This window comes from Drosophila subpulchrella, chromosome 3L, assembly GCF_014743375.2.
Source record: "Drosophila subpulchrella strain 33 F10 #4 breed RU33 chromosome 3L, RU_Dsub_v1.1 Primary Assembly, whole genome shotgun sequence".
In the NCBI taxonomy this organism is placed as follows: Eukaryota; Metazoa; Arthropoda; class Insecta; order Diptera; family Drosophilidae; genus Drosophila; species Drosophila subpulchrella.
Window position 1 is genome coordinate 28,326,550 of NC_050612.1, and position 24,268 is coordinate 28,350,817.

Here is a 24,268-nt window from a genome sequence, read left to right on the forward strand (position 1 = left end):
TTTACACCTGGCGCAAAACTTGAAGAACTTCCCAAAACTTCAACTTGAACTTTAAGTTGAGGAGTTTTCCGAAAAAAACTCCGAAAAATTAATAGAAGAAGAGGGCAAAGTATGAAGAATGAGTACGTAGGGGCAAGTTTGTATGGAGAGCAGAATAAGAATAAAAAACATGAAAAAAGTTTATCCAAAGCACGCAACTTGAATATTATGTGCAAAAATATTTGCGACGAATTAAAAAGTAAAAGAAGAGAACCCAAAAAAAAAAAAAAGAACACTGGATATAGAGGAGTTGAAGTCGAAACTTTGAGGACTATGAGAAAAGAGTGAGATAGAAGAAGAGCGCACATTCCAGCACGTATGCCAAGCAATTATCCTACAGGAATTTCTTAATTTTTCCGTTAGGTTTTCATACCAGGAAGGAAATGAAAAAAAAAAACTAGAAGTTGAAGAAGAACAAGCAGCGGCGGAAATAAGAGGAAACTCCGTAGACTAGGCAAATTATATTCTTAGAAAAACTCAAACTCCAAAAAAAGAAAAACTAATATAGCGTGGCAAAAATTATTAGGAGCAACATGGATAGAAGAAGGATGGTAAAAAGAAAGCTAAGGAAAAAAAGGTTAAGTGACAAGACTGTGGACTCCGCCTTTTGTAAATACCTCAGAAATATTATAATGACAATGGATTCAAAATATTCCATATCTCATAAACTATTCATATTAAGAACTTTCTCATTAAATATCATAACGGAACTATTATTAAACTTGGGGTTTGCGTTCTTTATTTGGTTTGGAGAACCGTATATTATCATATCATGTAATGGTTATTAAAGTTTGAAAAATAATATTAAGTTTTCCGCATTTTTGTAGCTTACTACAGTTTTATATGATACAATTTTGCGAATTTTATTTTATTGTAATATATTTTTTTTTGGTTCAACAGAAATGGCTTCTTAAAAGCTTTACAGTCGACATAGAGGGTACCAAAAAATGTTTTGGCAACAAAGCCAATGTCAGACAGAAAACGAAGAACAACCCCAGGGAGGTGGGTAAAAAGACATGGATCCCATAAGAAGGAGAGCTACACAGGAGTCCAGGAGTGACAGACTGGAGGGACAGGACTTCGCGACGTGTCAGCAGCTTTTTTGCCATGTCCTTGCTCCCAGCTAACATCTTTTTTTCTTGCTGCCCGTAGCTGGTGTTCCAGAGTTTTTGCTGTAAATATCATTAAGTCCGCGTACGTGCCAAATGGCAGTTTAATTATGGCAAGGAGTCGGAACTGAAACCATTCCACAAAACCCAAGCAAACTCCGTAGGATCGAGGGGGCACCAAGTTAGTGAGGAAAGACTCCATTACCGTGAAGTTTGGGCAGCAATTTGCAATTAAAATAGATATAACATTAAAACAGGCAACTTGTTTTTTTTTGTTTTACCCAAAAAAACTATTAAAAAGAACAACGAAAAAAATTAAAATTTTCATTTGGCTGCTTTTATAATGAGTAGCTAATGGGGAAGGGGATTTTTTCAGGGAAGGCAGGATGCTACGAGGCATACGTGTGAATTATTAGAACCAAAGTTAATGAAGCCGTGAAGTGAAGCGATAGATGGGAACTTGGAAAAAGGGAGATAAAAGGAGGCAGATGGCAGAACATTTTGAAAGAAAAACTCCTGTTTGACAAGTTGATTAGATGTCAAAAAAAAACACGGAAAGTGACAGAAGAAGGGGCAGAAGAAATTAGGAGGATTACTTCATTAGAGTTGGGAAAAGGATTTGAAACCTTAAAGTCTTAGTTGAAGCTTGTTAGGAGCCTCTATTAATTTGTTTTTTTATTATACAGAACAATATTAGAAATCCATTAACATTTTAGGGTTTCCTGAAGAACTACTTTTCCTTAATACAATGAAAAACCCCAGAGAAATGTGGCTCTCAAGAGCTTTCAAAATGACAGTTTTATATTTTTCATATATCCAATTTAGTGAAGAACAAAGTACTTCCCCAAAAATAGCACTTGCAATTTTCACAAATTGCTTAAATGAATGGTGTAATTTCTCAAATTAGTCAAGAATAGAGAGCTTCTGAGCTTTCTTAACTTTTCCGTTCATTTTTTCTCACTTCGAAATAAATTATTGTCATTTTCCCAGGGATTTTACGCACAGTCCCCATTCGCACTTTGCCACCCCCTGTTGAAGTTGAAGTTGAAGTGTTTCCATCGCAGTTTTCCCCTGACATTTCAAGGGTGCTCCTGGTGCATTTGGAAAAGTTTTTACTTTTCTGTTTTTCTCACCATTGCACTTTTGCTGGCAGCAAACTCCTTGCAACTATTATTATCAACTATTATTTTGTCTAGTTAACTGTTCGAAAAAGAGGAGCTTAAGTGATGTTGCCACACTTTGGGGCAGGAACCTGCCCTGCTTCATCCCCTCTCCACCCCATTTTTCCTGGAGCCAGTTTCCCCGGGACTCAAACACACACTTGGCAAAACCCCCTTCCAACTCGACGCCTGTTGCCCAATTTGCGTAAACATTTATTACGCACTCCAAGGGAAACTTTCTCGAATTATTTTCCCTTAACTATTCTGGTGCACATTTGTTGGTGTGGCAGGGGTGAGGGTTGAGAGGGGGCGGGATTAACTACCGGTGGGCGTGGCCATAATGCTGTGCATAATTTTATGATGATAATTAATTTCATGTTTGCCACTACTGCAAAATGAGTCCTGCGGCTAATCGGTCTGCAAATTGTACAATTGCAATGAAAATGGCTTTGAAACTATTTAGTGGGTTTCTCTTAGAGTAATTAGATTTTCTCTAATAGGATAAATAAGATTTTGATCTGACAGTATGCATAGCGGTTATTTATTTATTTATTTTGGAGAGTGGAGTAAACAAGTGTGGATGGTAGAGAGCACTAAAGGTTCCATTAGTAAATTAGCATTTATTGTTTTGAAATTTAACCATTTAAAGTTTTTTTTATAAATATTAAAAAATATATGTTAGATTTTATTGGTTTACGATTTGCGGATTTGTTTTTATTCTCCGAAGTTTTGATTATCTAAATGTATGAATGCCCACTTATTTGTAACCACTTTATCATGTACTGCAGCTTTTCTAAAAGTATTTTCCTTATTTTATAAGCATACCAGTTATAAAAATAAAAGAAGCTTAAGGGCCATTTTGCGGTTACAACTTGTCGGATTTTTGTCTTTTGATTTCAGCTGTCGCCATCGCCACCAAATTGCCGTAGCCTCCAACCCTTTTTTCTTAGCCAATTTAACCCCCAAAACTTTCTTCAGGATCACCCTTAGTTCTTTGGCTTTCCCCCCGCTTTCTTCTATTTAATAGCCCTTGGTACTTTAACCACTTCAATCTCCGATTTATCCACGAAGCCGAGTTTGCCTTTCGCCATTTTTGCATTTCCCAGCCACGCCCACTTTGCCCCCACTTTTCCCATGCATCGAGTTTTATCGCTCAATGCTCATTATTTGCTGTTGTTGTTTTTGCCAACTATTTTCAAAGTAATTCCCTGAGTTTTGTTGTTCGATTTTTCTTGCCTCCAACACAAAGTTTCTCCAGGCAATCTTAGAGGTGGGTGAATTTTCCTCCCCTTGGGCGTTGGTTTTCGCTGACTAGGGTTAGCTCTTGATTTTCTTATTTTTGTCGAATTTTTTTTATTTTTATTGCTATTGTATTGGCCACAACTGTTGCCACAATTTGAACTTTGTTTGCTGCGGCTTTCATTTTTGATTCCCTTTTTCTTGATTGGAAATATTTTTCGCTTATTTGCATTTTTCAGGGCAAGAAGGATTCAACGAAAAGGGATTGCGAATGACTTTTTTTCTATAATTTTTAATGATTTTTGTGAGTTTTTCATGACCTTTAACTTTTACGGTTGAAAGTTAAGGGTTGTATAAAAAAAGGCATGAAAAAATATAACGAAAGGAAGGTAAATAAAAAGTCTATAACCCTTAGCAACGTACATATATTGAGTTGGGAAAGTTGGTAAAATAAGGATTCTATAAGAGCTGGCAAATCATCGATAGTATTATCGAATGTGTCGAATAACTTGTTATGAATTTTAAGTTAGAAATCGATTGTTTAAATAATTTTCAGTTAATTTAAGTCATATAAATGCTTGAAAATTGTTTAATTATGAATTTGTTTTGATGTGAACTTCAAAATTTAAACAAACGATATTATTATCGATAATTTCGATATTTTTGTTAAACTTCATTTGCCAGCTCTTTATTTAATTCTATATTTTTCTTATTTCCTATAAAATCTTACCCAATAATAGTCCACAGGTTGGTTTAGAAAACTTACCTAAAACGAGAAGAGAAAGAAAAATATTATTAAAACTGGTAAAAAATAAACTTCAGCTCAACTTGACTTTTCCGATAATTCCGAAAGTCAGCAAGCACTTGCTGTGAATGTAAATAGAATAAATATAAATCACTTTCAATCACCATAGTGAAAATAAATATTATCCAAACAAGGTAAATCAATTTAATCTCTCAATTGAGTCTGACCGGCTTGCGCCCCCTTAACCCCCATACTCTCCCGCTCTCTCTTAACCCATTCTTGCCTGTCTGGGGTGGGGGTGTGCAAACAATCTGTACCCTTCACCTGTGTGAAAACAGCTGGTACAAGTATTCCTCTGAATCGGAGGACTCGAGCTCACTTTTTCACATCCCACACACATTTGGCCAACATATGGCAGAAGAAAGCAGCCCGAGAAGCTTTAAATTACATCAAAGATTTACTCGGAGAAGAAAGAAAGAAAGTATGAGGGGGGAAAAAGCTGGGCAGGAGACGAGCCAAGGAAAAGTCCTTCGAAGGAGTGTGTCTGTGAGCAAGATGAAAAATAAATAACAATCACACAAAAATCAATATTGACAATAATGGAAGGGTGGGCGAGAGTTGGCTATTCAAAGGCCGTCGTCTGGCAGCTAAAAAAGAATATACTAAAAACCAAACAAGTAGGCGTGGCATTCGGGCCATATGTTGCCCTCCGTTGGCAAAACTTACCCGGAAAATATATTACAAAAATCCAGAAAAAATCGAGGGAAAACACTACACAACTTTTTTAATCAAGTGTCAAATGAAATGGAAAAATTTTCACTTTGCACTCCGTTTTGTTTTTTCTTTTTACAGGCAGCCTAATGACAAGTTTATTTGTTATTTGGCCGATTTCCACGAACAGCTGTTGCACACCCTTCACACAGATACTTCCGCTCTAAACGCACACATACACACACACAACAATAGTGGGACCGTGGTGAATATGGTTTTTGTTGCCTGGTTTTTAGCGCACGCACATTCAGCTCGAAACGATGTCGGATGCTGACTGAGAGCCAAGTTGGCAAAAAGTGTCCGAGACCGACCGACCGACCAACCAACCAACCAACCAAACAACCAACCAACCGACCGCCATGATTGAAAGCCGGCTGTGTGGCAGCAAAAAGTTCTCTGGGGAGTGGGCGGTATAGGGGGTGTTATAGGGTGGGTATATATATACTATATAGGGTAGGAAACTGAACTGGACACAACCTGTTGAGCAACAAGGACGAGAAACGAGACGAAATCGAATGGATGGCAATGACAATGTCATTGAAAAGGACTTTGCCTCTGCATTCGACCATGAAAGAAGGGGTGGTTTTTGGGGCATATCTCCCGGAAAAAAGAGGGAGCCCCCAATCATCCCAAAGAAAACCCCCGGAGAACTTGGTTAAGCAACGAAATGAGTGGCACACAGACAATGCCAACTGTCATAGGGATATCAATTTTTTTTGCTTTTTTTGGTCGTTTTTCCGTGTTTTCGAACGGATATGAAGCTGACAGTCAATTAATAAACCTTCGACACTTGGCCGCCAGAGGGCGTTAGCCATAGTCTGCGCTGCCTTTCACTTTCTTCTGCTTTCTCCACGTTCTTTGTGTGGCTTTCTTTCACTATGCGTGGGCGGCATTTGCGTCAGAGCTTCCTCGTAATTAACATTCCGTAAAAAGTTTTCGCTTTTCCTCGCATTTTTGTGAGGAAATTGCTAAAAATGCCTTTGGCAGGCAGCTGTTTTGCGGTTAACAGGTACCAGGGTTAATTTAAATTGTTTTTAAAATCATTGTTTTAAATAGCAATGAATCGCTTTTAAAGGTTGCAACTTTTTTCTAGACCAAAAGTTTGATGGATTGAAAATTGGAAAATCTTACTTTTAAAAAGGGTTAAGTGGTTCCAGCCTTGACTTGGCAAGATTTATTGATTGAACATTGATTGATGTATTGTTTATACCAACCCAAAGACATGAACTTTAAATAAAATATCTAAATAGGTGAAATACTTTTATTACTCATTAAATTGTATTTCAAATTTGTTTAAGCTTATAGGACTTCTCCTAATTTGTGGTTCTTTAATTGTTAATTTTCGGGCTCTGTATGGCATCCATTACAGTCCCTAAGCTGTACTATTTTCCATTTAAAACGCATCCATCATAGCCGGCTTAGTCACCAACAGCTGCCCTCATAAACGAGTCGCACATTTGTCACACATTTTAATCTAATTAAGGCTCCCCCTGGATCTCCCCACCATCGCCACCCCGATTTCCTTGCCAAAAACATGCAAATCAAACAGAAAAAGTTGGCAAATTTCTCTCGTTTTCCTCTAGCCCTCTAAACTCACTCCCTAAACACTCGTTATCATTAGCTAACAACATGACAAAAGGCACAATGAGAGAGAAAAAACTATTCCCAAAACATATGTCAAATAATAAAATAAAAACCAATCAGCAACAGCTGCAGAGCATTAACAAAGTGTGAAAGAGACGGGCTGATTACAAGGAGAAAGAGACAGAGGATCGGAAGGAACAGAGACAAATGCACAAATTAGTTTGGCCAAATGAGCAAAATCAAATTCGCATTGCCAGCCACAAGAAATGTTCCGCAGGATATAAAAGGAACATAAAAGTGGGTGTTTGGAGGGTTTAGATTGGGGAAAATAGAGAAAATGGGGGGAAAATTCAGTGGTTTAGAACAGTCAACAAATGAATCTCCAAGCCACCAAAGTCATCCCATAAAGTTTTCTTTTTTGGTGTTGAATAGTGAGACTTTGTTTCTTTTACTGCACTGAGAAATCATCAAGAACTTTTTACTCTTGATATTTATCAAATTCTGAATATTGGTTTGTCAATTTTATTTTTTTTAGTTCCAAAGGAATATTTATGTATGTTTTGCTTGAAATATAGCATTGGAAGTGCCTTTTCTTTGGTATTTTTAGGAATTACATTTTTTTCAAGAACAAAATAATCTTAATATTGAAAATCATGAATATAAAATATATTTTAATACTTTTTAAATAATTTACTACATTTATATACACAATTTTATATATTAAGTTCTAAAGTTAATTTGAAATATTATTTTCCAGTGCAGCTCCTATTTTGTTTCACCAATCTTCTTTCTCCTTCTCCGCCCACTCGCCACGTTCAACTGCTAAAGAATTTTTCACTTCCGGTTGAAGGCAGAGGAGCGTGGCGAACATTTTTGCACTGAGCGTTTGTTCTGCTAAATGTCAAGGATACAACAATTACGGCAGCAGCAGCAGTGGCAACAACAACATGGCCAGCAATCAAGGAGGCTCAGAGGAAGTGGAAGAAGAAGCAGGAGCGGATCCAGCAGCGGTGGCAAGGACAAAATGGAAACGCTGTCGCCGCCATCGAGAGAATGCTGTAATTAATTATTGTGGCGCACACATTGCGGCATGGTCGAGCATACAAAATGGCTACTTTGTGGACACTTCTTGAGGGGATGTGTTGTAATGGGTGTAAGGGGGCGGTACATCTAAGGTTGAAGGGTCTGAAGCTGCAGGGGATTTGGGTGTATTGGCATTGAGTTTAGTTAGTTTACTACACAACTAAAGATCGATTGCCACATGCTTAATAAAGTTTATGGTTGACAGCTAAGGTTAGCTGGAAAGTATGCTATGGATTTCAGGTTTTAGCCTTGATTTTCAGGGGACTCTCCATTTTTATACAAGTAATAATGTTTAGAGCATACTTTTAGGCGTTTTTCATGGGGTTTTATTTACCAGTACACGAAAGTCTGCTATGGATTTGGGTTTATATCCTTGATTTTCAGGGGATTCACCATTTTGTTTGGCACTTTTTCAAGAGGTTTAAAATCTCTTCAGTTTTAACTTTTGTATACAATTAAGTTAAATTACCATAACATGAATAATATTTTACCTAAAACGTTTCCCAATATCTTAAAAAAACACCCAGTCACAATTAATTCTCCGTATCACTCGAGTTCATGGGGGTCACATAACTCAACCCCCACGGAATCTATTGCGGAATGTTTTGTTATATTCCTTTCGCTGTCATTGTTGTCCTTCTATTTATAAATGACAAACGCAGAAATTTTCCCTGCATGGCGCCAAATGCCATCAATCAAACCAACAACAAAATACACGGCATTACGACACAAACAAAAATTCCCAAAAAAAATAAAAATAAGGTAGACGAAACAAAAATGCAAATACCCCAAAAAACAGACGACAAAAAGGCAAGGCAGGGAAGGCAAAAAATAAACCCAGAGGGCAACGAATTCCATGACAACTGAGGACTGACAAGGAGTTTGAGAGCAGGACTTGTCCGCTAAGCCAAGGGATTCCAGGACCTCTAGAGGTATAACATGTACTGGCAGTCTGTAAATTAAAAACGTTTAAAATGCGTGCTGCATACTTTTCGGGGCTGTCTGGCGAGACGAGGGATGTCACTGAAGTTTGTTGCTCCCACGGACAAAAAACTTTTCTGCAACATGTGTGGGTAGTAAACTTCGGTCCTCAAAGCTAGTCTTCTCCTTTGTTTAAGCGGCAAGGAAAATAAAATATATATAAATATGTATATGTAATATATATGTGAGAAGAGGAGCAGCAGCAGCACAATCTGACAGGCAAATGCGTCTCTCATTAAGCCAGACACACTTACACACGAGCAGCTTAAGATGTCAGCCAAGACACAGTTGGTCCTGGCTCAGAAAAAAGGGAAAAAATAAAGAACCAGAACCACAGAAAACACCAAGTTCAGGACCACAATCAGGACCAAGCTGGCGCTTCGAGTTAATTGAATTCTGCGTAGTTTAAGTTATACGACACAGTCATAAACTTGGCCTCATATGCGTAAAACTCAAAGTTTTTGCTCGGTTATTTATGCGGTGCGTGCACGCACTCTTTATGAGAGTTCAGTTTTTTGGGGGTTAATGTCTGGGTGGGGGGGGAACAGCTTTTAGTGTCATCTATGGAACCAAAAATACTCGTGCCGCGGCACTTAAAGTGCTTTATTATATAGGCAGAAACATAAAGTATAAGAAGTTGGAACGAATGGGGGAAATTGAGCAAAGAGTTGGGATGAAGAAAAGTTTCAAATGAAATTATTGTGGAGAACTTTTTAAAGGCAGCCACACATGAATAAAGATAAAGAAATATTTATGGCAGTTTAAATTTAATGAAAAATCACAGTAAAAAGATGAATCTTTTGGAAAATATCAGCATTATTATCATCAAATTCAGAATTCTGTTGAGGTATTTTTATTTGGAGATGATTTTATAGATATATGAGCAGCACAAAGAAGATCTCAAAGGAATATTTATACCAATATACCATATCAAACTTTGTGTGTAAGTATTTTGCTGTGCAAGTGAAGTTCGTCTTTGGATTTTTCCCTGTCTTGTTGTAGTTTGTTATGACTGCATATGACTTACACACACCAAGTAAACACACACTCACACACACACACTGGCAGACACATCCGTACGAGGCACTTCCGTTACAAGCTACCCTTAGTCAGCTTCCTCGCTTTTCCCCACTTTTCCCGCGCTTTTCCACCGACTTTGACAGGGACAGCCCACGACTTAATAACACTTTAAATTACTTTCATTTCCGTTTTTGTTATTCCAAGCGCGTCACTATGGCAGCTGAAGAGGCTGGTGGTCGGGAGGCCGGGATGCCCCCTTCCCTTTTAACCCCCTTTTAAGTGCGCCCCTCTCTGTCCTCGAGGCGTTTGCTTATTCTTAATTAAGTTGCCGCACTAGAAAGCCACAACAGCAGCGAAGACACTCCAATAAAGGCGAATAAGTGAGGAATAACTACAGCGGTCGGTCGATAATTAGTTTTCTGCCTTTAAAAAAGCTCTTCAAGAAGCTAAAACGATTTTTATATTAAAGAACAATTGTTCTATTCTAATTTAACTTTATATGTTACCAAATACAATGTAAAATCGTAAAATTCTTTCCTGTCTTTGTCACAACACCCTTGATATATTCTATTTTTAATTATTAGCAAAAATATTATGGTCACAACACCCTTTATATTTTCTATTCTTAACTGTAACTGTAAATATTATAATATTAAAATCCAAAAAATAAATTAATTTCTATATTGAAAGTCATCTATTATATCATATCAAAAATGATATTTCGTTTTATAATATTATCGCCTTTAATTAAATGTTTTTTATTTTGAAATATTCATTTTCCTAAAATTAACTAACTGGAAATTTTTTTTATAAACCTATCCCACCCTTTTTATACTAATAACTTACTCGAGCACGAAAATTCTGCAGCCTTTTTAAACTGAGTAATTTGCAAATTCCGGGCAAATATTATGTTTCAACTCAAATGAAAGCACAGGAAGTGGTGGATTTTAATTGAATTAAAATGGAAATCCTAATTAAATTACAAGTAAATATCGGTTTAATAAGAATCCTCTCTTTGCTGACCAACTAAGAGAGTTTATCGGGCAGTTTTCTCTTAAGTAAAAAGTAAAAAATGACGCCTGCGCCCCAGGCGAAAAATTCCGCCCCAACGACGCTGGCAGAGCAGTCGACGTCGACTGCAGCAGCGCCATGTTGTCTATCTCACTCACACTATCGAACTATCTCGCTTCCTCATGGGAGTCTGAGTCTGATATTTGTTGCTGGTGGGTTTTTTGGAGCTGGGCGTACAAGAAATTTCGAGGTTAACACGCCGGCAATTAATTTGTGCATCCATTGCAGTCGAAATTCAATTTACGCAGCCATAAAAAACAGAGAAACCCCAAAGAGATTGGCGGGGAAAGGAGAAAGGGGCAGAGGGAAAGGGATGGGGATAGGCAACGATTGGCAGATTGCATTTTAAATCCGCTTAACGGACTTTGCCTGGGAGTAATAGGCGGAAACGGAAGTGGAAGTGGAAGCGAAGAGAGCCAAATGAAAAGTGCGGGAGGCATTCTTCAATGTTGGTCAGCCAATTAAAAAATATGAACGCACCAACAAGATTAAAAGCGGAATGGGGTAGAGCCCCATGGACCTTTATCAAGGCTCTGGTTAAAAGGAGAGTAACGGTAACCCAGCACTACACTGAAAACCAGATTATTAATTATTGGTAGATATAAAATATATGAGAGACATTATACAATTTTTAAATTTAAGTTTACGTTTATAAATTAAGCAAACCAATCTAAAAATCTTAGCAATCATCATTATAATAGGAGTACAGCATCAGGAATGAAGAATTCCAATGACTAATTTAATTGAATAACTGGTTGGGAATTATAAGCATAGAACATTTTTAACTTCTTAAGATGTTTCAAAAGTCTCCAAACATTTTATTTTTTTCGCTTTAAAATAACAATTATTTTATTCAATACCTGCTTGGGAACTATAAGCATACTTTAAAGCTCTTTAGTTTTTAGAAATACCTTAAAATGGATTAAATACTTATTTGGGTTTAAATAATATTAGTATGATTTGATTTGACTGATTAAGAATTATATACTTAGCGTATAGGATCCTGGTAAAAGGAAAGAAATTAATTTTAAAATTCAATGATTACCCTATTTTGGTCAGTGTAAAAAACTTGTGCAAGCCACAAACTTCTCTCCTTTCACGGGACACGCCACAAGTTTTCACTGTACCGAAACTGACCCCAGCTTGAGTTGACCCCAACAAGTAACGGAAATAGTGGAGCAGGAGCAGCATTTGTGGAAATACAAGAACCAGCGACATAAATAGATTTAAGCGCCGCAGGGATTTGTTTTCCTTATTGGACTCTTCTTTTTTCTTATCCAGCAGCAAAGTTTAGAATTACCCCAACGTAATTGAAAAGTTTGCCGGCAATATATGTAGAGGGGGTTTTGGGGTCGAAGTGCCCCTTCGACGGCTACATATATTTATGGGCAGCCAACATGGGGGATTTGAGATGGGCAATATATGTACGCCAGGACGTACATAAATAGTTTTAGTTTTATATTTGAGCATACATAGCTGGCAGAACAATTGTCTAAATGCAATGTTAAAGTTTGCAGTTGACAAAACAGGAAGTGGTCGCCGGGGGCTATATGGTTAGTGATGGGTTTGCAAACTAAAGTTTCTTTGATGATAGATAGGAGGATTTATAGTTTATGGTTTCTTAAGTTTTGCCCAAGATGAATTTGCATGACAACTAGTGATCAGGGATGTGGGAATTGAGTGGATTGGGAAGCACTCTGCTTTGTAGTTTAATATAGAAATGGAAAATAAAATTCAAAAAGCAATTGTAATTTTAATTTGAGAAAGCTTTTGGGAATTTAACTAGATATAACGACTTTAAGATGAATGTTGCAAAAAACCGTGTGACCATCACCCAATCTGAATCATGTAAAAATGCAACACTACAAAATTTTAAATTTTGCCTTGAAACCGCTCTGCTTTGTATTTTATTATAATAATGGAAAAATAAAATTCAAAAAGCAACTAGAATACTAATTCGAGAAAGCTTTTGAGAATTTAACTGAATATGACGACGTTTAGATACATTTTTTAAAACCAGTGTGACCATCATCGAACCTCATTCATGTTAAATTGCAACCCTACATGCCTTAAGTAGAACACCATTCGACTTCAGGCCATCACATTTAATCGCTTTAATCGAAATTGGGGCTGCAATTTGTATAGGACTACAGACAATGCAGGAGCATTGAAAATTAAACAAAAACAGCTGGAATGAAACAATTATTCCCACTGAAACTGCAGCAGAATGCACACACAAATATCCTCATCGTTGGGCCAAAACAATTCGCATAGGAGCAAAAGGGGCGGCAGGACAAAGAAGAGGCGTTGCCACCACAGCCTGACAGACAAAATAATTTGATGTAAATGCTAACTAAACACACACACATACACCCCACACCCATACACATGAACAAACAAACAATTTAAATTCACATGTACACGAATACACAGAATTTTGGTCGAGTGAAACTTTAGTTTTGGCTATTTGCTTAGCCCCCCTTTGCCCACAATACACGAAATTCCTCCACCCATGTCCTTCATCCTTTTGGACCCATCGCTTGCAGCTGTTAAGTTTGATTTATGCCATTTTGCTGGGCCTAAAACAATGAGTGGGCGTGGCAGGCAAAAGGGGCTAAAGAGCAGGGTTGCCATGCAACACTTTAATTGCCCAAATGACTGTTTATTGATTTATGTGAAAAATGCAGATTAATGCCATTAGTAGCAGTTATGTATGCCACCCCGCAAAAATACCCCTTTTCCCTTTTTAATCGAATGAATGAAAATGATGATATTTGACTCGTAAAATTCTATATTTTGTATTTGTATTTTGCATGTGAATTTATGCCAGATTGCTAAATGTACATAAATTTATGAAGAGCAACTGCAAAATGGGACTCGATGTCTGCTTAATTATGGCAAGCATTTACATAAATATTTACACCTGTCTGCACATGCATGTTTGTATTTAAATGTGCTACGGATGGGGATAAAAACCACCCACTTAAGCACTCGACGGTTTGATTAATTAGTTTGGCAATTAAAACAAATTAGCAAATAAATTTCAGTTCGCTCAAAGAGCAATTAAAAAACGGAATTCAATCAAATGAAATGTATTCATCATTTCAGTTGCAATTTCCATCTCGCTGGGGAATCACAACTTGTATTGCGATTTATTACGAAATTAATTTGAACAATTTTTTAACATTTTTCCTATCCCTTTTTGGTTTTTGCTGTAAATAAATTTTGTTTGGTCCCAAAGTTTATGATAAATCACTGCAACGGAAAGTTGGCCCAAACTGCAACGGCAAAATTGTGCAGCACATAAAATGCCCTCGAGGGCCACGCCCCCTTTGGGAGGTCACCGGGGAACCCCCGACAACCCTAAAAATCCAAAATAAAAAAGTTTATTTCGAACTGCATTCGTTCGTGGCAAGTTTGAAAGCTGCTAAATTGCACAGTAGTTGAAAATTATTGAGAATTATAAATTTAAAGCAAGAAAATGTAAGAACATTTTTGTGTTGGATTGAATTAAAAGAACGAGAACACTAAACAGTTTTGTTTAACATTTATTTTAGGGAGCTTATCGAAGGAATAGATCTAACAAATTTGGGTCTTACGCTATCTTTTATTTTAATATTTCTAAAAATAAAAATTTCTAATGATTGTCAAAAATTTGTGTATACTTTTAAAAACATAAATTTGACTTATAAAAGAAGATTAATAAATTGAGGTTGGTATTTTTGAACCTTTTAATATTTTTTTTTGACTAGACTTCGTTTATACGACTTAATATTTTAAAAAATATTTTATTTTGATCATCCTATCATCTTGATATATTTTAACCCACTGTTACCGAAACTTGGCATGCAACAAACTAGCAACAACTTTAGGGACTCCCCCATATAAACACCCACAATTTGGAGAAGGGCGATCCGCACAGACAATGGCTGAGCACGTAGCAAAATGCAAACCGACTACCCCTCTCCGCACCTGTCGCCCACGCCACCCACTTTTAGAAACCAGCCCTACCAACACCCCCTCCCCCAAGGCCATCCGTCGAACTAACACTCAACTAAGCAGATTTGTGATGGCGCGTCGCATGAATAATTTGCCAAATTAATAAATAATCACGGATTTTCTGGTTTGTTAGCTTTACTTTTTTTTTTCTTTTTGTGTTTCGTAAATCCGGTAGTCCCCGGGCCACGCCCCTTTGCGGCGTACTGCCGCCCTAATTCGAATGGTAAGCGCCATGAATTTTGCTCCCCAATGAGCACAAATTGGTTTCGCTCGCATCTCATCTTTTGTTTTTTTTTTTTTGGTATGACGGCCATGCGAAATATTGTGAATGTCGAGTATTGAGTACCTCCATGTTGTCCGTTGCCATGGAATATTAAGTGGTTCGGCGCTGGGATGGGAAACATTGATCAGCCACGCATAAAGTTCTGCCACATCTAATGGATTGTCTGTTACATATTTGCCCTCTCGTGCCGCTGGGGAAAAAACTTCGAATGGAGCTCTTCACTTCTCTATGCTGATGGTAATCGAATTGAATTTACATGCGAGATTTTTTATTTCGATTTTTGGTTTGGTTTGGTGCGCTGCAAACAATTGCAAATTAAATATAAATTTTGGTATCCCAGAGGGGCGAGTGGAAACGTGGGAATGTGCTTTTGGTCAGGATACATTTTGGTTGGGTTCAGTTCATTTAGCCCGCAGCTTATCGCATTTATTATTATTCCAGTAAAATTGCTGTAATACCTGATCATATTATTATCTTTATATATTTTATTAATCTGATATCTTATGGATTATTTTTAAATAATTTTTATATTTATTATAAAACTTAAGGTAAATAATTATTACCCTTAGTAAAATAAAAACCACTTAGAAAACCTTAAACATTTTCCAAAATATTTCTCTAGGGAAAATAAAATGCCAAATGGTCGCCACGTCATTTGGATTAATTTCTGGCCATTTCGCTGGCATTTCAGCACTCTCAGTGCTTCATTTCGATGACTTCAATTAAAATGGCAATTAAGAAAATTCTACTTCCGTAACAGAAACTTTCCACTCCTGCAAACACTCACCCACACTCAAAGTCACACAGAAAAAATACCCATACGCACTGTAGGACACTCACAAACACTCTGCCATATTAACGGAAATTAATTTCAGTGTTTCATCCGCTTGCACCATTTTCCTTCTCATTTTTTTCCTTCTGCATTTTCACTCATGTGCTCGTTTTCCTTTGGCGTTTTTCTTTACTTTTTGTTTCTATAACAATGCTCTTCGCCGAACGTAGTTTTTCCCTTTGTTTTTGTATAATTCCCGCTCTCCGTTTGCAGCTGATGTTCATTTCCCTGTGAATGCACCGAGTGCGGATGAATGGGAATGGAGAGGAAAAGCGGCAGTGGAAATGGAAAATATGGAAAACTCTGGGCCAAAGTCAAAGTGAAAGGAGATGAGGAACAGAACAGAACAGAACAGAACAGAACATCGGGCATTCAATGAGTTTTTGCTCCTTTTCCTGCATTCAATGCATCATCATATGCCTGAATGACTGAGTGAATGAATGAATGACTGACGGAATGAGTGCATGATTGAGGGGGCGTAACAGTGTCCTGATTGAAGGGGAAATAAATGCTTAAAACAGCATATGATAATTTTTCGTAATTGTTTTTAATTTTCCCCAGACCATGATCCTTTGAAATTGTTTCCACGAAAAATCCATTTTATTCTTATAATTGTCGAGTTTATTGCTATTATGGCTTCGTGCCCATAAAGTCCACAATTGCCTCCTCTTGTTTTTGATTTCTCAACGAGTCTCGCTTAATAATTCATTCCATTCTTCGGAAACGGCTATTACAAAAGGCGGAAACTTCAACTTCAAAGCAATGACCGCGACAGTTCGTCAATCCTGGTAAAACAAACGAAGCCCAGGCACGTTAAGAGGTTCTCATATTATTATTTATTAGACATTTGTGGTTACGCTTGGGAAAATTCTTATGATTTCCTTGTTTATTTGATTGTAAATTATTTTATTTTATATGGAGTACCAAGTAAATGATTACACTCACATTTTTGACAGACATCTGAAGAACATTTTGCGTTTTGAAAGTAGATTAGATAACATTATCCCCAAAAATTAAAAAATTAGTTGTTAATAATTGAAAAATATTTCAGATTTTATCTCATTTTGTAAGAAATCGTTATATCATTTTAGTTCAATAAAGCTTTGAGTTCACATTTTTCAATTTACATTTTCCAGTACACTTCAAAAATTAGTTTTTTAATTTCTCCAAAATGTTCGTTTCTTGGAAAATGTTTGAGTGAACTAGAAAACCGCAGGTTGAATTTTTAAGAACCTATCAAAGGCTAAACAATACTCAATCATTATGGGTATCCCCCCCTTTCAAGCTAAATTCCACCCCCATTTTCACCAAAATCAACCCCCCGCGCGCTTTTCACATCGAGCAATGTTCATGTCTGAAAATGCAAATTGCAGACAATCAATGACCACAGCAACAAAGGGCTAGCCACGTGAGTGGGTGTATGGGTTGACCCTCTTGAATGTCCTGGCAACCAACTATACGGGGCACCCTCTTAACCCCCTAAAGCCCCCATCCCCCTCTACGAAAAACCCCAACCCAATCAGGTGTTGAGCTAGTGTAATTTATGCTCGGTCTGCTTCAATTGTTTGTTGGATCCAGGCATATCGGGGCCGTCTGGCAAATTAAAGTCCTTGGGATCCTTGTGAGTGAGTGGAAACTGGAATTCCGAGAGAGACTGGCAAATAATTAATGCTCCTCACACATTGTGCAAGACGATGGTGATAGGTGGTAGGTGAATGGAGAAAGGAGAAAGGCTTAGACACGCTCTTGGCACTTTGCGGTTGCACTTGATTCGCTTGCGTAATGCAACAAAGATGCATCTAACTTAATTAGCAACCAAATGGCAGGAATGGAGACCAAAACCAAGATACCCAACCAACCAGGCACCCCCTTTGCAATCGGATTTCTTGGCCAAGCTCTGGGGATTCTTTGGTTTTCGTAGCACGAGTAGTATCTCCTTTTGTGGCATGTTTTTAAGTCCCGTGTCTGACAGATTGGCCAACACACGCTCACTTATAGAAAACAGAATAGGAAAAGCAATTAGCAAATAAAGGGAAATTCAAATGAAATAGTCAAGGCCGGAGGACCTTGATTATCCCCCCAAAAGAGATTTTCGTAAGCACCACATCAAGTATTTAAAAAGGTCAGAGATTTTTCATCCCTCAGCCAGAAAGAAGTTTTCACAGCAGTTTAAAAATTCCCCTGCTGAAAAGCTTAAAAACTGCAAAACGAAGAGGGAAAACTTTTGCAATAACTCTTTTGTGTGTGTGTGAGGGGTGTTGGTGCGGGGCAAAAATTGTTGCTCGTTGGTCTGAAAATCTGCGAGCAACCATAAAATATTGTTGTTACACGGGGGGGTTCCCCCCGGTTTTTCCCACCATTTTCATCCTTGGGTATAAAAACAAAATTAACGCAATGCATCGATGTCCGAGGAAGTCCGACGGGTTGGAAGGGCACGAGAGGGCGTGAAAACCGCGTAATAATAAAATATGATACGAAAACCTTGTAAAGCGACTTTCAGACAATTTATAACGGGGCAGCTGCAGTCCGAGGAAGGGATTTTGGACCCCCCCTTCTGTTAGCTTTTCGATTAAAGAGGAGGGATTTCCCCAAAAAAAGGGGGCAACGCCAACACAAAATAATAGTCTTATATTGGATTTGCCAAAGCCAATAGCATAACATGCGCAGAAGGTTGATAAACCAAAGGAAAAATTTATTCAAATGAATTTTTGTTCAAGGAAATCTTTTCAGGATTATCTAAACATGGTTTGAAAAATGTGAAATAGGATTAAGTTATATGTAAAATTATTTAATGGATGTTTGAGCAAAATATTTTAAAATACTCAAAGTAAATCTGCAGGTTAGAAAAGAAAATATGGATTAAATATTAATATTTTCCAATCCCTAAAACGTGACTTTTTAGAAAACCTTCAACTATAAATTAAATATCAAATATTTGTCTAAGGATTTTTAAAAAAATGAACACGAATTTAACTAAACTCGTTGAATAAACAATCACATTCGTTGATTAATCCGTAAAATGTGTGTGAAAGTGCTTGTCTCGCTTAATTGCAAACACATTTAAATGCACGCACCTCAGTCATTAATTAAATTGCATCTTAATTGATATATCCATACCATTTAAAATTTAAATAATTAATTTCGATAAATAAATACGCACAGCTATCGATCCGTTCGCCTTGCAACCGCAAAAGAATCGCCCCGCCACTCGAATGCATTGCAATCAAATTTATTGCTACAGAAATGCAAAAAAACAAAAAATAGTTCAGTGGGAACAATTGAAGAGGAAAAAAAAGATGGGGGATTCCAGCGGATGCAGTGCAGCAACAGGAACAGGAAGAGCAAAGTGGATAATATTACACACCAAACTGGATGAGGATGAAAAGGGTTTCGGAATGGGGTAGTTGGCAAAGAGGCTAAGCATTTTGGGGTCACCGGATGAAAACGCCCCCTCGGCATCCGCATCTGTGGCTTCCATTTCAATCTTTTTCCGTTTTTTCGCCTTCTCTTTTTTTTATTGAAATATTACCCCCGAGTCGACTGCACTTTGAACTTCCCACCCACGCCGAAGAATGCTGCAAAATGTCAAGTGTCAGCGAAGCTGGCCAGTTTTTGTGGGCCGCCGCCAAATGTCAGGATGCGTGGCGCGTGCGGCTGCTACTGCAGTTGCAGCAGCAACATCGCAAGTTGCTGCCACACCAGCAACATCACCAACAGCAGCAGCAGCAGCATCTGAAAAAGCAGCAGTGGCCTGTCACTTGCAGTTAAGTTCCATAATTTGCCAGACCAAGCCAACAATTTGGAGCCCAATGCCCCATTGCATTAGCCACAGGCAGCTGTTGTGGCAGTTGCTGCCATTGCAAAGGACCGCAGCTTTAAGGACTCGGATCCAGGGAACACTTTACTTGAGGTGTCGCAACGAGCTCGATATTATTTAATTTTACTTCACTTAACTTAACCCCTTATAGTGTGGATTGCGGTTTAAGATTTCATAATTAAGATACAAAAAATGTTAAATTATTTGAAAGTCTCCAATACCTTTTTGAAATTTTCTACAGAACTTCAAGTTTAGTAGGTTTTTCCTATATATTTAAAACAAAATTATATTTATATTATAAATATGGTTTAAAAGCTGACACATGTAGGAAAAAACCATTAGTAAAAAGGAACTGAGTGTATAAACAAATAATAACCCTTATCATCTCGCAATAAAATTTTATAAATGAAGTAACAAAATTCAGAATTTTAAATTTGTTTATAAAAAACAGGTTGAGACTAGCTTACAAAATAATATGTATCGTTAGGAAGAGAACAAAACTAAATAAAATTTAAGAAATTTCGAATGAATGGCTTAGATTTGTAATATGCACTAATTATAAAGTTTTTGAATGTTTTATATTTTAACAAGTCTTTTAATGTATTAAATAGTAATATGACCTATTAAACTTGCTTTTATAAATTACTACGTGATCAAAAGATCGACAAATAATATGGGATTACTTCACTTGGCTTTAAGACTCCTTAATTTTATAAAAATCGAAAATAACTACTTAAATGGTGAGTAAAACATATATTTATTCAGCTGAAAGAAGCGGATATCTTAAAGAAGAAAAACGTAATAAAACCCATTTTGTATTGTCTTTTTCCTACTTTTTCGTCGCTTTCTTTTAGTTTGCTTTGCTGAGGGGGTCGAAAGCCACATGTTTTTGGTCACTTGGTTAAGGCCTGTCCAGGCGGAGACGAACAGTTGTTGTGGCCTTCGTTCCGCTGGTTTTCCGCCCGGCCAGCGGGGCGTATGCGTGATCTGGGCGGGTCCTTTGTCCTTTGTCCTGTTCTCGCCGTCGTTGCCTGTTTATTTGCATTGTTCGCAGGACATTCGCTCGCTGGTTCGTCCGTTGTCCTTGTACTGGTGATGGTGAGATGGCCATGTTGGCGTGTGGCACTTGTGCACTTTGTCACTTTTGTTTTAACGCTTACGCTTTATTGAGTTAATCGCTTTATGTCCGGCATTTTCCCTCCTCTGTTTGCCTTTCTGCACTCTTGCCAGCTCAGCACTTTTAATTAATCCAGCAGTCGGAGATAGTTGGTCCTCGCTTCTACCCGCTTTTCCTGCTTTTCCAGATTTTTCCCTACCTGCATTGCTTTTTCAGCTGGTTTTAATCGCTACTCTTTCTGGTTGTTTGTCCCCATCTTTTTGGCAAATAAAGTTTAATGTGTTTTTATTGATTACATCAGTGCGTGTTGGCCCTCCCTTTTCCCTTCTGTGGTCGTTATATAAATACATACGCGTATCACCCTATAAAGTTATTTTTCCCTTTGGCCAGCTGGAATTTTGATTGAGCATGTTTGTTGATTTATGTGCGCCAGTTGTGGAATTTATGTGCGGTCATTGTGAAATCCAGCAGAAAAAACAATAAAAGCAGCGTAAGGAACGAAATTAAATAAAACCGAAACTCGCACAAATAGTATGATAAACATTTCATTTAAAATGCCCAAAAAGAAATGTTAATTTTACATTAAATATGGGCGAAATAAAAACGCTTTCATAAATAATATCCCCTGCTTCTGCGGCTCAAAAGTATGCAACAGATTTTTTATTACAGATTTAAGTGCTTGAATGGTCAATTTCAGGAGTTAATTGAAAAGTGGGTTAAAATGAGCAGAAATTTGGTAGAGCTTGGTTTTCAGATTAAAGATTTAAAGAGGGTTGTAGTTCAGATTGCAGATTTATAGAGGGATGTATTGCATTGACGATGGAAACTATTTATAATGTTTTAATGCGCAATTATTCATTGACTTTTATTTTTCTTTGAGTCTTAAAGACTGGTGGAGATAATATATATAATATTTATTAATTATAATACGATTATTTTCGAAAAATGAACAACCATAATTTGGCAAAACAATCATAGCTCTATTTATATTCAAATGCAAACTCTAAAGCTTAAGCTAGTCTCAATTCCAGTCTGCCATTTCCCTTTTTATCCCATTCTGCGGCTTAAACCAAATTCGCTTTTTTATTGAAAATTTCATAACTCCAGTTTGCAGAGCTTTGCATACGAAACGAAAGTTGATGATATATTATGTTGCATTTAGTTGCGACACATTTGCATAACACTCATACGACCTGTGAGCATCGCCAGCGATGGATGGGAAAACCAAGTTGAGGGATGGCTGTGGAATATGTAAATAATATTTCAACAATAATTGCTTTTGAAGCTAAAGTGCCCAGAGATGGGTCGTCCAACTGTCTTGCCACCGCCCCCACAAATTCAATTTTCTCATGAGAGAGCACAGCGGAGAGTCCTGTAGACTGTGGCTCCTGCTGCTCCTGGCAGCTAAAAATAATTAAAATTTAAAACGGAATAAAATGCACAAGAATAACATTTACATTTATGCGTTTTCTGTCTTCTGCTTTTCTTGCGCTCAACGGAATACAATTCAAATTCAACAAGTTGGGCGGAGGGGTTTATGGAAGGAGTGGAAAACTAACGGAAGGAAAGCGGCAAAACGCTCTCAAGTGTGCAGATCTCAAAGGAGCCAACTGAATATACATGGACTAGTTTAAAATTAAACTAATGTTTATAGTTATTGCAAAACTATCCCGAGCTGCCCAAGAGAGCGGAACCAAGGGAGTCGACGATTCGTGTCCTCAGAACGGAAATGTAACTGAGCATTGAATAGCAATGAAGAAAACTGCACTGCACTGCTGCACTGGCCTGCGATTGTAATGATGTCTTTCTTCACTGGATTTCCCTCTTATTTCCAGCCTTTAGTTTAGTTATGACAGGCAGGACATCGAAGGACATCTGGCCGGAGCCTGCTCCTCAGTTGATGATTATAATCTTCTGTATTCTCAGACCAAATGCATTTCCACTCAATAACTACCGACTTGAATATAAGGCCCCAAGACAATTGGAATTGGATTTTGCATTATTATGGACCGAGGGAATGAGCTTAGGTTAAGCTAAATTGTATTCCTTGAAAAGGAAATGGTAGAAAGAAAATAATATTATATATAATACTTCATGAATAATATCCTTTTGGTGACAAAATCACGTCACGTCACTTTAAAATCACTTTTAAATATAATTATAGGTGTCTAAAAGTATGCAACAATTTATATTAAACTTTCAAGACCAAGGAATACATTTAATCCGTTATTCACTGCATATTTTTGGCGCCTTTTAAGGAATTATTAAATCCTTATATCTTTTGATAGATAAGATATTATATTTGGAGTAAAAATATCCCTCAAAGCGGATTCATTTTGTAGAAAAAATGACTAATCATCAACTTTCCCGGCTCTACTTAATTTTGTCAAGCCGCAATCCAGACCCCCAAAACAAAACTAATTATAATTAAAGAAAATGCCAGTTTTGTTTTGCCTGAGAATTTCACCCCCAAACTTTTTATCCAAACATCAAGTGGAACAATTTGGGCAAACACAGAAAACGGCGCCGTGGGGCTAACGACACTCAAATCAAAAGCGATAATCTATGGCCCCCCGGCAAGAAAACCTTTCATAAAATACTGAAACAGAAAGGGGGTGGCGAAAAAAAAGAGGAGAACGAAATAAGTAGCCGCACTTTATATTTATGAGCAACATTCGCATGCAGCTTTAATGGCCATCGAACTGGAACTGGAACTGGACAACAGGACCCGAAAGGCGACGACGATGACGATGACGCCCACAAAAAATACATTTCCTTTTTGGATTATTTAACTGCCATTGACGACGTTGAATGAATGAATGAATGGCTGGCTGACAGGAGGAAGGAGTGGAAAAGAGCGAAGCCAAGCAAATAGAAATAAAAGTAGGAGGCATGAAGAGTGGCCCGCAGGCCACGAAAATCCAAGAAAAATGCAAGAATTTTCCGCCCTCGCTGAGGAAAAACTACCTGAGGGGGTGGTGAGCCGTTCGTTGTGTGACTGGTTATTTATTTGCTCGTTTATTTTCAGCACTTTTTCGGCGCATTTATTAGAAGTTGTTCTGCCTTCAGGCCAACCAAACCAAAATAGAAAAAAAGGGGTGGCAGAAAAATAAAAAAAAGAAAATACGAAGTCGAAAGAAAAACCATCTTAAAAGGCTGCGCGAATTTTCCTTCAACAGCTTTGCCCCTTCGAACTGAAAATCATTTGTAAATCAAATTGAAAACCCTGGCAGAGAGATAGCACTATGCACATAACAAGCTGTGGCGACGGGGTTGGTTGGTTGGTAAATTTGTCAGAAACAGCCAGCGAACATCATTCGTCATGATGATGGAGCCCCCGATCCAATCCCAATTCAATCGTTCTGCCCCATGGATTATATTTGCACAGCAGTGAACTTTTGAGCCCCCAGGGCAGTGG

At 37.6% G+C, this 24,268-nt stretch overlaps 1 protein-coding gene across 18 annotated transcripts in view; it reads right to left on the reverse strand.

Moving 5' to 3' along the window:
• The window catches only part of LOC119553279 (protein alan shepard), a 146,983-nt gene that overhangs the window by 44,804 nt on the left and 77,911 nt on the right, over positions 1-24,268 (reverse strand). For 14 of the 18 annotated variants that reach the window (XM_037863590.1, XM_037863584.1, XM_037863585.1 and 11 more), the window contains one exon: positions 4,278-4,313. The exons of the other annotated variants lie outside the window; for them this stretch is intronic. In XM_037863590.1, the coding sequence (XP_037719518.1) occupies positions 4,278-4,313 (36 nt within the window). The remainder of the gene's footprint in view (positions 1-4,277; positions 4,314-24,268) is intronic. 18 annotated transcript variants of the gene reach the window in all.